Source organism: Dryobates pubescens, chromosome 20, assembly GCF_014839835.1.
Source record: "Dryobates pubescens isolate bDryPub1 chromosome 20, bDryPub1.pri, whole genome shotgun sequence".
Taxonomy (NCBI): Eukaryota; Metazoa; Chordata; class Aves; order Piciformes; family Picidae; genus Dryobates; species Dryobates pubescens.
The window spans coordinates 1,747,523-1,760,791 of record NC_071631.1 but is presented as its reverse complement, the minus strand read 5'-3'; the positions used below and the strand labels follow the sequence as shown (position 1 = coordinate 1,760,791).

Genomic DNA, 13,269 nt, shown 5'->3' with positions numbered 1-13,269 from the left:
GGCTACTCTGTCGGGCAGGGCTAGTCCCCATCCCAGTCCTCAGTGGGGCTGGGGGGTGCCATGGGGTGCTCTGCCCTATGGCTCAGCATCCCCCTGCCCAGCTCTGCCCTGCTTTTGGGGGCACCTACCCTCGCGGGGGGGGTGGCTGCATGGAGCTGCAGAAACTGCCCCAGCTGGAGGGGGGAAAGGGCAGGTTCACAAAAATGCACCAATGCTGCAGCTGTGTTCATGCAGCAGGGCTGCAGGGATCCATCCCCCACCTGTCCCAGAGGCAGAAACTCTGAGACTCCCCCTCCCAGGGCTGGATGTGACCCCTGTCCAGGGCTGGATCCTCACCCAGGGTGGGACAATTCATCCCCTTGGCTTTTAGGTCGCTCCAGTAGCCTCCACCAAGCAGGTGCTGGGTGCTCAGCTCTGTCTGTCCCCAAAGGCTCTCCATGAGCACCCCCCACGATGCCAGCTGGGCATCTCGTTGCTAGTTCTTCCATGCTTAAGGAGAGAAGACATCAATTAGCACCACTGCTAACTGCCTGTGCTCAGGGGGTGCAAAGGGGGGAAGGAGGGGGCTGAAAAATTAATGAGGGCTTAATTGAAGTGGCTGCATGGCTGCCAGGGCTGAGACTGGCACAGCTCAGCTCATGGGACACAAGCAGCTGGAAGAGAGGGGCAGGGCAAGGCTAGGGGTGCCATGAGGATGACAAGGGCAGCTGTGGGGTGCTGGGGTGTCCAAGGTTTTGGGGCTGTGATACCCCAAATCCTGGTGCTGGGGAGGTTTGTGTGCAGCTGGGCACACTGCTGAGCCCGAGCACGTCAGCTGGAGCGCCCAGCTGAGCCCAGCACCCCAATGGGGGCACCCCAAGCCCTGGCATGAACCCAGGCTCAGCTGAGCTGCGGGCTCTGGCATTGCAGAGGGGACAGCAGGCTGGCCCGGGCTGGGGACACACCAACTCTGCAGACACCTCTGGCTCCATGGCAGCCCTTTGCTCCCCACTCCTGCAGCAGCGTCCCCCCAGCTCCCCGTCCCGGGGTGCAGAGCTGCCAGGACCTCACCGATCGCTCTAACCTCTCCTTCCCCAGGCACGCTGCCGGTTGCAAAGGGCTGCAGCTTCCCCCAGTGGCTACGAGCCGCAGCAGCACAGCTCGGGGGGGGCTTGTGCCCCACGGCAAGGACCCCACAGCCGCACCCCCCCCACTGCCTTGGGGCTGTTGTGGCTTGATCAGCCTCCCCCAAAACTGCTGGGAGCTGTGGGGAGCAGGAGTCGCCACTGCTCGTCCCGGCGCCCCCACGGGCAGATCCCAGCAGCAGCCCAGCCAGCCCCTCTCTGACCCCCTCCCCAGCTTTCCTCTGCCTTGAGCCTCCCCACGCCGTGGTTCTGGGCAGGTCCAGCACCCCGGGAGTCGTAGACTGGGCAGGGATGGGGAGTCCTGGGGCAGACACCATCCCTTCAGAGCAGCTGCAGTGTTCACAACCAGTGCAACCCCACAGAACCCCACAGGGGGCTGGTGGGCCACGGGTGCATGGTGAGACATTGGGATGGGCTCCAGGTGGCTTCTCCCCTGGCACACGTGTGCCCATGGGCAAGCCAGTGCCAGCCCCACGGGATGAGCTGTGCTTGGCAGGGGTTTGGAGCAAAGGGGGGATTTTTTTCCCACTCTCTTGCCCACTTCTCCTTCTGCCCAATCCCTTCAAGCTGTGTTTCCTCAGCAGCCTTTTCCCAGCCACTCACCAGGTCACTTCCCTGCCCTCTGAGCCCCGGAGCTGGGTGGTGCTGGGTGCCCTGGCATCGGGGTGCTGTAGGGCAGGCAGCCACATTCTGTTTTCCTGCTCAGAAATGTCCTTGTACAAGAGCAAGGAGCTGCCACTGGGCAAGCTGGGTCTGGAGGTGCCCACACTGCTGGGAGTCCCTCTGGGTGTCCCTACAGCCTGGCACTGGCCTGGGAAAGGGGATGGAGGAGCAGAAATACTCCAAATTCGGGGCTTCTCCCCAGTTCCTCCCTCCCCCACCACCCCTGTGGGAACAGCTCTGCGCTGGCATGTGCCATCCAGGCCCCTCCTGGCTGTGCTCTGGGCTGAGCCAAGGCAGGACAAATGGTGCTGCCTGGGCTCCTGGGGCATGCATCTGGCTTGGCCCCATGGCAGTGGCACTGGGTGGGCTCAGTGGCTGCCCCCCACCCCCGGAGAGGGGGCTGGGGGTGGGGGGAGTTGTGCCATCCAGAAGCCAAGGGAAATGTGGGGGTTCCCTCTCCCTGCTCAGAGCAGGCTCTGTGTGCTCAGCTGGGCTGACTGTGATGGGGGACGGGGGGGGGGGGGGCACACGGAGGTACCCACTCACTCCCATCACCCCCACCCCCACCCCAGCAGGACCCAAAGCCCTCACCCAGGCAGGCCACAGAGATTCGCCGGCTGGCACGCAGGGGGTTAATCGTCCTCATCTCCCTCACACTTGAGACGTCACCGTCACCAGTGGCGTGGGGGGGGCTGGGGGGGGCTGGGGGCTATGGTGGTCTTTGTGGTGCATTGGCAGCTGGCGCAGGGCGGCTCACGCACACGGCTCTGCCCCGGCTCCCGCGCTCCGCCAGCAGCCGCAGACGCCCCGCAGCCGCCGCCGCCTGCCCACGCCTCCGGCACCCCACGGCCACGGTGAGCACGAGCGGCCACGGGGGACGGGGGACAGGGATGTCACCAGGCCTGAGAGCAGGGGGAAGGGGGGGAGGGGGGCTGTGGCGGCCGCTGATTATCTCCCCCCACCCCTCCCCCAGGGATCCAAACTGCTAGCGGGGCCCCCTCTTCCCCTTTGCACCCCCAACGCTTGCTGGGTGCCCCCAAGAGCGGGGGGGTGAGGGGGTGGGTGCAGCCTGCCCCCAGCACCCCTTCTCCCCTCCACTCTCCCGGACGCTGCAGCCCCAAGGTGGCCCTGGGTGGGTGCGGGCACAGGGCTGGGTGCTCGCTGCTGTGCCGGGGGGGTGCTGCGGCTCAGCGCCCCAGCAGCCCTGCGGTAAATCCTGCTGCTCACCCACAGCCGCAGCCAGGCAGGGGGAAAGCCCCCAGCACCCCTCTGACCCCTTTTTTTTGGGGGGCTCAGCCCCATGGAGGGCTCAGCCCCATGGGGGGGGGGGGGGGGGGGACGGACTCGCATCACCATCCAAGCCAGGGAGGTTCTCAAACCGAGGTGGGGGGTGACAGCCCCGGGAAGCCCTACCTCCACTCAGGGCAGGGAGAGGGGTGCCCTGCTTCATCCTAGGGCAGGATTTGGCCCCAACATCCCATTCCCGGGATAAGCTGTCCCCCCGCCCCGGCAAAATCCTTCAGGCACCGCGAGTCTGACCCTGCAAGGGCTGCGGCGGTGCCAGAGCGGCCATGGGCGGGGGGCGGCTGCACGGCGGGGACTCGGTGGTGGCGGTGGGCACCGGTTCCAGCACCCAGCGGGAGCTCACTGGGCACCCAAGCAGGCGGCGGGGGGGGGTCCACAGGATGCGGAGCCGAGTCAAAGGGAAGGGGCACCCAGCTCCTGGCCGGGGGTGCGGTGCTGCGCCAGGCTGCGGTGCCCACAGCAATGCTGTGCCAGCAGCAAAGGGGCACAGCCCCAGAACGGCCCCGGGTGACACAGCGATGGCCCGATCCGGGGGCAACGCTGCCCCTTTGGCGTGGCCAGCCTGGGCACCACCGGCTGCCGGGGGAGATGCCTCTGGGTGCCGGATTTGGCCCTGCCTGGAGCAGGAGAGGGGTTTGACCCCATTGCTGCCATGTCCCTACAGAAGTGACACTCGCTGCGGGGTCCCCGTGGGGCAGGATGCTTGTGGGGAGTGGGGAGAGGGTGGAGGGAGAGGAAGGGCTGCCGGGGTCGGGCTGGGATACAGGGAGGCCACTGCAGGGAGGGACACAACTCGGGGCCACCTCAGGTGTGGCTGGGGACAGGGAACCAGCTGCCTCCCACCCTGCTTCCCCCTCCCCCGAGAGCAGCTCTGCACCGGCTGCCTTCCCCAGGCGATTTGTGGTGCATGGGACCCCAGCTCAGCCTCACAGCAGCCCCTCACCCTCCACGGCAGTACCCCCGGGGGACCTGCCTGCGGGTCTCAGGGCCAAGGGCCACCGCGGGACACAGGCACCTGGGGACAGGGACCTGCTGCAAACTGGGGGCTGAGCTCCCCCACACCAGGGGGGCTGCAGCAATCCCCTATCCTCCCAGCCAGCACTGAGCCCCTGTGTCCTGTACTGGGGTATCCCCACCCTGGGGACCATGGGACCCCATCCGTGCCCCCTCCCTGGGCACAGGCAGAGCTCGGTGGTGACAGCCCAGCCCCAAGCTGCCCGTCAAGGACACTTGGTGGCACGGGGACGAGGACATCCCTGTGCTGATCACAGCCTGTGTGCCAAGGCTGGAGCTGAGCAGGTGCAAATCTCTCACCCCAGAGCCCCCAGCACCATCCTGCAGGGCCCAGCACCCATCCAAAACACCCCAGCACCCAGCAGGATGAACGATGGTGTCACTGGGGGTCTTTATGCCCCACTCGGGGGGCTGAGCACCCACCACATGGGGGGAAATGGGGGCAGGGGTGTGCAGTGGCCAACCTGGGTGCCCTGGCTCCCCCAGAACAGCATTTGGGCATCAGGCTGGCGCATCTCATGCAGCCTCAGTGCGAGGCCATCACTTACCAGGCCCAGGAGGAGGAGGAGGAAGGCAGAGCCTTCACTGCTGATGCCTAGGGTCTGCACTGGAGCTGTGTGGGGAGCACTGGGCTGGGGGTGGGGGACACAGCAACCCCATCCCTGGCACAAGGCTACCTCACCCTCCCCACCACCACTGCCTCTTTCAGCTCTTCCTCTCCCCTTCCCCAGCTGCTTTGATTAAACTCAAGCTCGTAATTAACAACCTGCTGAACCCCACAGCTGCTTCCTGGAGCCCACTGACACCACAGGGCCAAGGCTGACCCCCTCCCAGCCCTGCAGGACGTGTGGGAACTGAGGGAGCATCCCCGTGGATGCAGGATTTGGGTTGTGTCTCAGCAGCAGCAGCCAGGGCTCTTCCCACAGGAAAGGGCAAACCCAACCAGTGGCACTGGGAAAGTCACCCCCAGGGTGGGGCTGGCCCCTCCAAGGAAAGATGGGGGGCAGGTGGTGCAGCCCCCAAGCTGCTGGCAGGTGCCCCGAGGCAGGGGGCAGAGGGAAGGTGATGCTCAGCCAGTGCCTGGTGAGCTCCTGGCAACACCAGCTGCTGGCAGGGGAAAAACAATGGAGGCAAATAAGGTGAAGGCTGGCAGCTAAGAGCCAGGCCTGGGAGGTGCAGTGTGTGTCCCCCCTGCTTCCCTGCCTGGTCACCCCCCAGCTGCTCCCCAGGGTGGGGAGGTGCCCCATGGGGCGGCCTGACCCTCGTGTCCTGCTCACAGGTCCCCGCCGGCCCATGAAGTGATTCAGGCAGGTGGCACAGCCCCTGCTCCTGCCATAGCTGCCACCACACCAGGCACTGAGGTAAGGACCCAGCGCCGTGGCCCTGGGGTGGGTGGGACGCTCTGGAGGGGGCACCAGGTCCACAAACCAGTCTGTGGGGCAGAAATCCCAGCCCCCTGCCCATGGGGGATGCCCAGCCCTGTCACCCTGGTGAATTGGCATGACCTTGTGGGGGTCACCCGGGGCAACCCTGCCGTCCCTGGGGCCGGGGTGGGGGAACTGGGGTGCCTCAGGGGGAGGTGTCACAGCCAGGGGCACCCACAGGAAGAGTGATGCTTGTGAGCCCACCCACCCCCAACTCCCCTCCTCACCCCGGCCAAGGGCAGCAGCAGCAGCGTGGGGAGAGCCACCACGCTCTGGCAAACGCCCCCGACCCTGTGCCCTGGGCGGGGGGGCACGGGCTGGGGGACAGCAGGCCCGTGGGGTGCAGAGCCCAGGGGGATGGGTGCAGGTAGGTGCCATGGCAGGCGGGGGCTCGGGCGTGCCGCGGTGCCCCGCCGGCAGCCCCGGTGCTGTTCCACTCTGTTCTGTTTCTCTCGCTCAGGTCTGCTGGCCATGGGCAACCTGATAAAGGTATTGGGCAAAGATTTAGAAAACTGTCCTCATTTTTTCCTGGATTTTGAAAGTAAGTCCTGTGAGCAGGGCAGGGGCGGGGGGGGGCCCGGGGCCGCTGCCGAGGCTGCTCGCCAGCAGATGGGGACGGGCACAGTGCCCCCCGAGCTGCCCCCTGTCCCCAGGCACACCCCGTGGAGGGCTGAGTGGGGCAGTGGAGTGGGACCCTGAGAGGGGCCCCAGCCCCGAAAGCACCAAGGAGACCTCCCTGGATGAGCAGTGGGGATGCAGGACACACTCCAGCAGCAGAACCCGGGCCAGGAGGACCTCAGGCCTGTGCCCGCTGCTGTTGGGCTGAGCGGCACGACCCCTGCCTCCACCACGGAGGCCAAGGGAAGGAGGAGGAAAGGATCCGTGTCAGGAAGGGCAGCGAGGTGGTCACAGCCTGTGCCCAAGCCTCAGGACCCCAGCTTCAGCCTGGCCTGGGCCGACAGGGACAGGACAGCACAGCTGCGGGGTGGGCACAGGAGTGTGTGGGAGATGGTGACCACCATGGCAGGGCATCAGACACAGAGCAGCCCCGTGGGGCCCCTTTCCTCCCTCTCCTCCTCTTCCTCTCGAGGCACAGCTCAGAGCAAGACCGGGGGGGGTAAAAATAGTGCAGCAGCAACCAACCACCGCTCCGCCCGAGCCCCGACGGGGAGAGGCCGAGCTCGGCTCACCGCAGCAGCTCCGCGCAGCCCAAAGCAGCCAGGGCTGGGGTCGCACAGCCCCCCTGCCCCCGCAGCGAGCGACCTTCCTGGCTCCTCCTGCGCCCTCTGAGGCAGCTCCGCCTTCGCCCGCCTCCAGCAGCACCTCGGCGCTGGGACGAGGGGCTGCGGGGGCTCCCCAGGACCCCTCTTTTCGGGGTTGGATCCGGAGCCAGAGGTGGGGGGACGCCTGTAGCCCAGACCCGAGGGTCTCGCTCACCGCTTCGCCCTCCTCGCCGGAGCCCGGCCGCTCTCTCCTCCCTTCGCTCCTTCCTCTCCATCAGCCATCTGCCAGCGCTCATCACCATCGCGGGGGGAAGAGGCTGCAGCCCGGCGCCGGGAGCGGCCGTGGGGGGTCACCCACCGGCACCCCGAGCCCCCCGGGGAGCAGCAGGAGGGGGACGAGGGCTCCAAGCCGCCGCTGCCCGCAGCCCCGCACCTCTTCCCCGAGCACCACCTCACCGGTCATGCTTTTTTCCCTCTTGTTTCTTCTCTTGCAGGTTTCACATGGGGAACCTTCTTAAAGTGTTGACTTATAACGAACTTGACCAAGGCCCTAATTTTTTCCTTGACTTTGAAAGTGAGATGGGATTTTTATTTTCCTTTTCTGTTTTGTCCTTACTCTTGAGTTCCACATCCGACACCATTTTGAGTTTCCTCGTCCCTCCCCGTCGCCCATCGCCCATCGCGCCCATCCCAGATGTCCTCCCCCCACCTTTGCCGTCCCGGGGGTGTCACCCCGGGGAGGGGGGTCCGTGGCTGTTGGGCAGACCCGTGCCCGTTGGGGCTATCTCTCGGCACCTCTTCCCCGGGGCGCTTTGCAGCCCATTGGGGCCGAGCCCGGGGCTGGGGGCTGCTCGGGGACCCCCATGAGCAAGGACCACGGTCGCAGGGCAGCCAGGACTCACCCCTTACTTGTCCCTTCTCCGTGACTTGGCTCGAACTGGGGCAAGGAGATGGACCAGGGGGAGAAACCCGCCAGGAAGGGCTGCGGGCTGGCGGGGGGAGCTGCGGGCTGGGGTGCTGGCACCCCACTCCGGCTCTCGCCGCCCGGGGCCCCGCTCAGAGCCCTCCGGGTTTCTCTCCCCGGGGCGCTGCCCTGCAGATGCGCAGCCGACGGAGGCCGAGACCGCGGTGTGGAACCAGGTGAACGCCGTGCTGGAGGAGGCGCAGGCAGTGCTGGCCGAGCTGCAGTCGTACACGGGCGCCGGGCAGGAGATCCGAGAGGTGGGCACCGCTCCAGCGCCCGCTGCCCACACCCCACCACCACGCGGGGCAGTCACCGGTGCTCTCCCCGCAACAGGCCATCCAGAACCCCGGGGATCTGCGGCTGCAGGAGAGGGCTTGGAGCGCCGTCTGCCCGCTGGTCGCCAAGCTGAAGCGTTTCTACGAGTTCTCCCTGCGGCTGGGTGAGCTCCTGAGGCCGCATCCCCTCCTCCTTGCATCCCCCTCCTTGCATCCCACCGTGGGGGCAGGTCCCGGAGAGCCCTGCCCACGGGGTGTGCTCAGCTGTGGATGCCGCGCCGCCCCGTGCCTCAGTTTCCCCAGGTGGGGCTGAGGAGCAGGAGGGGGACCGGTGGTGCTTTGTCCCCAGAGAATGCCCTGAGGAGCTTGCTGGAGGCCCTCACCAGCCCCCCATATGCCCCGACCCAGCACCTCGAGCGGGAGCAAGCCTTGGCCAAGCAGTTTGCTGAGATTCTCCACTTCACCCTCAGCTTTGATGAGCTCAAGGTACCTCCCCGAGACCCCCTGGGGCTTGGGGGAGGGGGGTGCGGCCATGAGGTCCCCACATTGAAACCACTCAACAGCCACGAGGCAGGGCAGTCCCTTGTGACCCCCAAGGGGCTCACCCTGGGCACAGCAAGCTGGCCATGCCCCCCACCTGGGTCCCTAATATCGACCTGCCCCTCCCAGATGACCAACCCTGCCATCCAGAACGACTTCAGCTACTACAGGAGGACCATCAGCAGGAACCGCATCAACAACCTGCAGGTGAGAGGCTGCTGCTGCCCCCACCCAGGGGTGGCTCCCAGGCTGGGGATGGCACAGAGGGGACACGTCAGGCAACCCAACGCCCTGCCCCCATCCTCCTCCCTCGCAGCTGGATGCAGAGAGCGAGGTGAACAATGAGATGGCCAACAGGATGTCTCTCTTCTACGCCGAGGCCACCCCCATGCTCAAAACTCTCAGCAACGCCACCACCAAGTTCGTGTCAGAGGTGAGCGAGGCCGGGGGGGGCCCTTGGGCAGGGGGCAGCCTCCCTCCCGCCCCAGCACCACGGCAGGGTCAGGAAGGGAAGTGGCAGCCAGGACCTGCTGGGTTTCAGAACAAGACCCTCCCGATCGAGGACACCACCGACTGCCTGAGCACCATGGCCTGCGTCTGCAGGGTGATGCTGGAGACCCCGTGAGTACCCTGCAGGGGCTGGGCACGTCTCGGTGCCGGGGCCCAGCCTGGGGGGGCTCAGCCAGCCCGGCTCAGCCAGCCCCTCCCCCCGCACAGGGAGTACCGGAGCCGCTTCACCAACACCGAGACTCTCCTCTTCTGCATGCGGGTGATGGTCGGCGTCATCATCCTCTACGACCACGTCCACCCCGTGGGGGCCTTTGCAAAGACCTCCAAGATCGATGTGAGTGGCCGTGGGGGGGGACCGGGGGGGGGTCCCACTCATCCCAACGGAGCTGTGACACCCAGGGGTCCCTCCTCCTGGATGTCCCCCTGCGGGGGGGAATTTCTGTCTGAGCTGGTCCAGAGGGGAACTTGACCCCACCTGGAGCAGTGAGGAGGAGGATGGGGAGGAACCATAGGCTGGTAGGAGTTGGGAGGGACTGCTGGAGATCATCCAGGAGGTCAGACAGCATTGCAATGTCCAAGGGGGGTTTGGAGAGTCTCCAGAGGAGACTCCACAGCCTCCCTGGGCAGCCTGCTGCAGGGCTCCAGCACCCTCGCAGCAAAGCAGTTCCTGCCCATGCTGAGGTGGAGCCTCCTGTGTTCCACCTCAACACAAGGAAGGGGACAGTCCCCCCGCGGCACATCCAGGCTCTCACAGCCTCTCCTGCTCCCTCCACCAGATGAAAGGCTGCATCAAAGTCCTGAAAGACCAACCCTCGACCAGCACCGAGGGGCTCCTGAACGCTCTGAGGTGAGCCGGGAGCCGGGGGGAGGGCCGAGGGCTGCCGCCGGGGTTGTGGGGTGGCAGTGGAGCAGCTCACGGTGCCGGGGGCGTGACCGTGCCCTCTCCACCCAGGTACACCACCCGGCACCTCAACGACGACACCACCTCCAAACAGATCCGGGCCCTGCTGCAGTGAGCTGGGGGCGGCCCCGGCTCGTCCCCGTTGTCACCTCCGCCCATGCCCACACTGCTCATTTTGTACAGAGGGGGAAAGGGACAAGAAGAAAGGCACAGAAATACACAAAACAACCGTGACAGGGGCCTGAGCCCCCCCAAGGCAATCCTCTGTCCCACCCCCACCACTTCCCACCCCCTACTCAACACTCATAGGACACAAAGGGTGGGTGGCACTGTGGGGACAACCGTGCTGGGGGGTGCTGGGGCCAGGCAGGATGGACCCAGGCAGGGATGTGCCAACGGGGCTGGTGGCAGTGAGTGCCCATGGCATGGGGGGGGGCACCTTGGGGGGTGGGGAAAGGGGCAGGTGTCAGCCCTGTCCTCATCCTTGTCCCTGGGCTGCAGAGGAAGAGGAGGGGGAGGAGGAAGAGGCAAGATGCCTGCAGATGTGCACTGGAGGAAGTGGCTCAGTCTCAGCTGGCAGACAATCTCCTCTCACCTCCTCTTTTCTACAGCCTCTCTTTGGGTGTGCAATAAAAAGGACATTTAATGGTTGGGGTCTCTGCTGTGTCCCACCCTGTGCTGCACAGGCTGCAGGCACCTGGAGCACTATGCCCAGCCCTGGCACCCCCCCGGCTCTGAACCCTCCCCCGACAAGGACCATGGCCCCTCCCCTCTCCCTGCCACCCTGGGGACCTGTTCCTGCTGGGTACCAATCCCCTCTCCCAGCCGCCTCTCGACCCCTCTGTGACACTGCCAGCGACCCAGAGGGACAACAACCCAGGGCTGACCCCCACAGGGTGACCCCCAACCACGGTGGGGCTGCCCCCACGAGTGCCCCTCTAGGGCATCCTCCTCCCCCAGCGCCCCAGCAGCCGCAGAGGGGCAGAACTGGGAGGCTGCTGGGGGCCCAGGCTGGCTGCCACCTGCCTGCGCCTCTGCCGGCAGATGGCTCTGTGGCACCGTCACAAAGCAGCCCCCGGGCACCCCCCCTGCACCTCACCCCCGCGCCAGCTCCACCCTGGCCAGACCCACTCAGCCTCTGCCCCAACCTGCAGCCCCCTGAGCTGGGGGAGGCCCCAAGGGGCACCCCGGAACGCAGGGCTCTGTGCCAGCCCTTGGCAGCGGCTTCGTCACTCCCCCCCCGGCATGGGGACACCTCAGGACATTCCCTGCCACAGCCACGCTCCTGGCACACCCCTAGGGCCAAGTCTTCTGGGGTTTGGTGTCCCCCCCAGCCAGCCAGAGCTCCAGGGCTCCCCTTGCTGTGGCCTTTCCCACTGGGCAGCCGTTTGCTGCCCCCACACTGGGGGTGGGCACCCCAGTTGTGACACTGGGACCTCAGAGCCCACCTGCAGGGTGGCTTTCTGGTGGCATGGCCCTGCCTCTGTGCATGCCCACGGGGGTTGGAGCAGGGTCCTCACAGGCCTCTCAGCTCCAGACTTCATCATAGTGCCAACATGGGGCACCCAGCCCAGCCACCCACCGCAGCCCAGCTCAGCCCCCACGTCCCTGACCCTGCAGGGGCACCCACCAGCAGCCCTGGCCACAGCACCCCCAGGGGATCAGGAGCAGCTCAAGGAGAGGACAAAGGAGGGGGAAGAGCTGGCAGCCCCCAGCCCTTTGGAGCATGGCACTTGCTGTGCCCGGTGCCAGGCTCCAGCCGGGCACACCCAGGCTTTGCCGCCAGAGCTCCCGCGCTGGCCACGCACCGCCGAGCAGCCTTGGCCAGCAGCTCCTGTGAGCCTCTTGTCACACAGCTGCCCCACAGCCAGCCCTGAACAGTGCCAAGGAACCCCAAATCCCTGCCCTGCTCCAGCCCTGGCAGCAGCTGTGCCTCAGTTTCCCTGTGCTTGCCTCCAGCCCCGCAGACCTCGGAGGCTCCATCCCACCAGAAGCATCACCCAGGGCTTGGTTCTGTCCCTGTGGTGTTCCACAGCACAGTGATTCCCCTGGGGACCTGCAGATGAGGCCCGAGTCAGGTGGCAGCAGCTGCCATGTGTCTGCAGGAGCTGCCATCCCCAGGTGACACCAAGCCCCAGATGGTCCCCAGCCCACCCCAGGCACCAGGGACAGGACTGTGTCTGCAGTGTGGGAACTGGGCTGGGAAGAGCAGCACCACCCAGGAGCTTCGAGAGGAGTCAAGGGGCAGTTAGAGCCTTCAGAGCCACCACTGAACACAGGCACAGGCAGCAGCTGGTCACCGGTGCTGGGTGAGGTGGCAGCTGTGCCACAGTGCCCTGGTGGTGGCCAGCTCCTGGCCCAGAGCCACAGCCTGGCCACCCCTGACATCCCCCATGGTGCTGCCTCTTCCCTGTGAGGGGAGGGCTGAGGCCAAGCTCATCTCACATCTGTGGCTTCAGCCCCAGCTGTCCCCAGGCAGCTCCCTGCAGGGCAGAGCAGGTGGCAGGTCCCAGCCCAGCAAAGGGCAGCAGCGTGGGGATGAGAAACGTCCTGCAGTGGAGCAGTGGAGCAGAACATGGCAGGGAAAGGGAACCAACAGGTGGAGGAAACAGAGGCAAAGCACAAGCCCTCAGACAGCACAGAGGCTGGATCTGAGATCCAGGAGGTTTCTCCTCCTCTTTGGTGTGAGGCTGCTGGAGCCCTGGAGCAGGCTGCACAGAGAGGCTGTGGAGTCTCCTGCTCTGGAGGCTTTCAAACCCACCTGGACCCGTGGACCATGCTGCAGGTGACCCTACCTTAGCAGGGGGTTGGTCTGGATGATCTCCAAAGGTCCCTTCAGCCCCTGTCCTGCTGGGATTTGGTGATACCACCAAAGGGACTTGGGCAGCTTTGAGCTCCAGGGACGGTGGCCACCAGCGAGCGCAGTGAGGCTCAGCCAGCCTCAGCTTCCCCTGCAGGCAGTGAGCTTGCTCAGGTGCCCTGGAAGAGGCTGGTGAAGGCTGGAGGCCACCAGCAACGGGGGCACAGATGGTGGCACACAGCACATGCACCTCCCACAGCCAGACACGGGGCTCGGGGCTGCTCCGGCTGCCGTGCCCCCTGCCCTGCTCCCAGGGCCGTCCCCTGGCACCCAGCCGTGCCAGGGGCTGGGGAGAGCTGCCCAGCACGGGTGCCCAGGCGAGAGGGCTCCCCTCAGGACAGGCATGGGGATGATGCCCAACCAGCGAGGGGCTCTGCCAAGCTCCAGCTCTCCAGCAGCCAGCCTCAGCCCGGCCAGGGCAGCGAGGACTTTGTAGCCGCTGGCGAGCCCAGGCGGGCCGGGCCGG

General features: G+C 66.3%; 1 protein-coding gene across 3 annotated transcripts; it reads left to right on the top strand.

Moving 5' to 3' along the window:
• The first annotated feature begins 2,500 nt into the window (after nucleotides 1-2,500).
• LOC104307473 (CYFIP-related Rac1 interactor A) lies at nucleotides 2,501-10,186 on the top strand. 3 transcript variants are annotated; one of them, XM_054170424.1, is made up of 13 exons: nucleotides 2,501-2,641; nucleotides 5,386-5,467; nucleotides 5,991-6,071; nucleotides 7,248-7,327; nucleotides 7,853-7,974; nucleotides 8,051-8,156; nucleotides 8,342-8,478; nucleotides 8,662-8,739; nucleotides 8,849-8,965; nucleotides 9,074-9,153; nucleotides 9,250-9,376; nucleotides 9,819-9,889; nucleotides 9,995-10,186. In XM_054170424.1, the coding sequence occupies exons 4-13, from the start codon at nucleotides 7,255-7,257 to the stop codon at nucleotides 10,056-10,058; spliced, it is 975 nt and encodes a 324-aa protein (XP_054026399.1). In that variant the 5' UTR covers nucleotides 2,501-2,641; nucleotides 5,386-5,467; nucleotides 5,991-6,071; nucleotides 7,248-7,254; the 3' UTR covers nucleotides 10,059-10,186. The 3 variants fall into 3 exon arrangements, with proteins under 3 accessions (XP_054026399.1, XP_054026400.1, XP_054026401.1); XM_054170425.1 differs by lacking the exon at nucleotides 7,248-7,327; XM_054170426.1 differs by lacking the exons at nucleotides 2,501-2,641; nucleotides 5,386-5,467; nucleotides 5,991-6,071 and having other exon boundaries at nucleotides 7,230-7,327.
• The last annotated feature ends 3,083 nt before the right edge of the window (nucleotides 10,187-13,269 follow it).

What these genes read in the sequence shown, in the direction of transcription:
- LOC104307473 (XM_054170424.1), top strand. Translation starts at nt 7,255, where the DNA reads ATGGGGAACCTTCTTAAAGTGTTGACTTATAACGAACTTGACCAAGGC. An exon ending in CAAAGACCTCCAAGATCGAT is followed by an intron (nt 9,377 to 9,818) that starts GTGAGTGGCCGT and finishes TCCCTCCACCAG; the next exon opens with ATGAAAGGCTGCATCAAAGT. An exon ending in GGGCTCCTGAACGCTCTGAG is followed by an intron (nt 9,890 to 9,994) that starts GTGAGCCGGGAG and finishes CTCTCCACCCAG; the next exon opens with GTACACCACCCGGCACCTCA.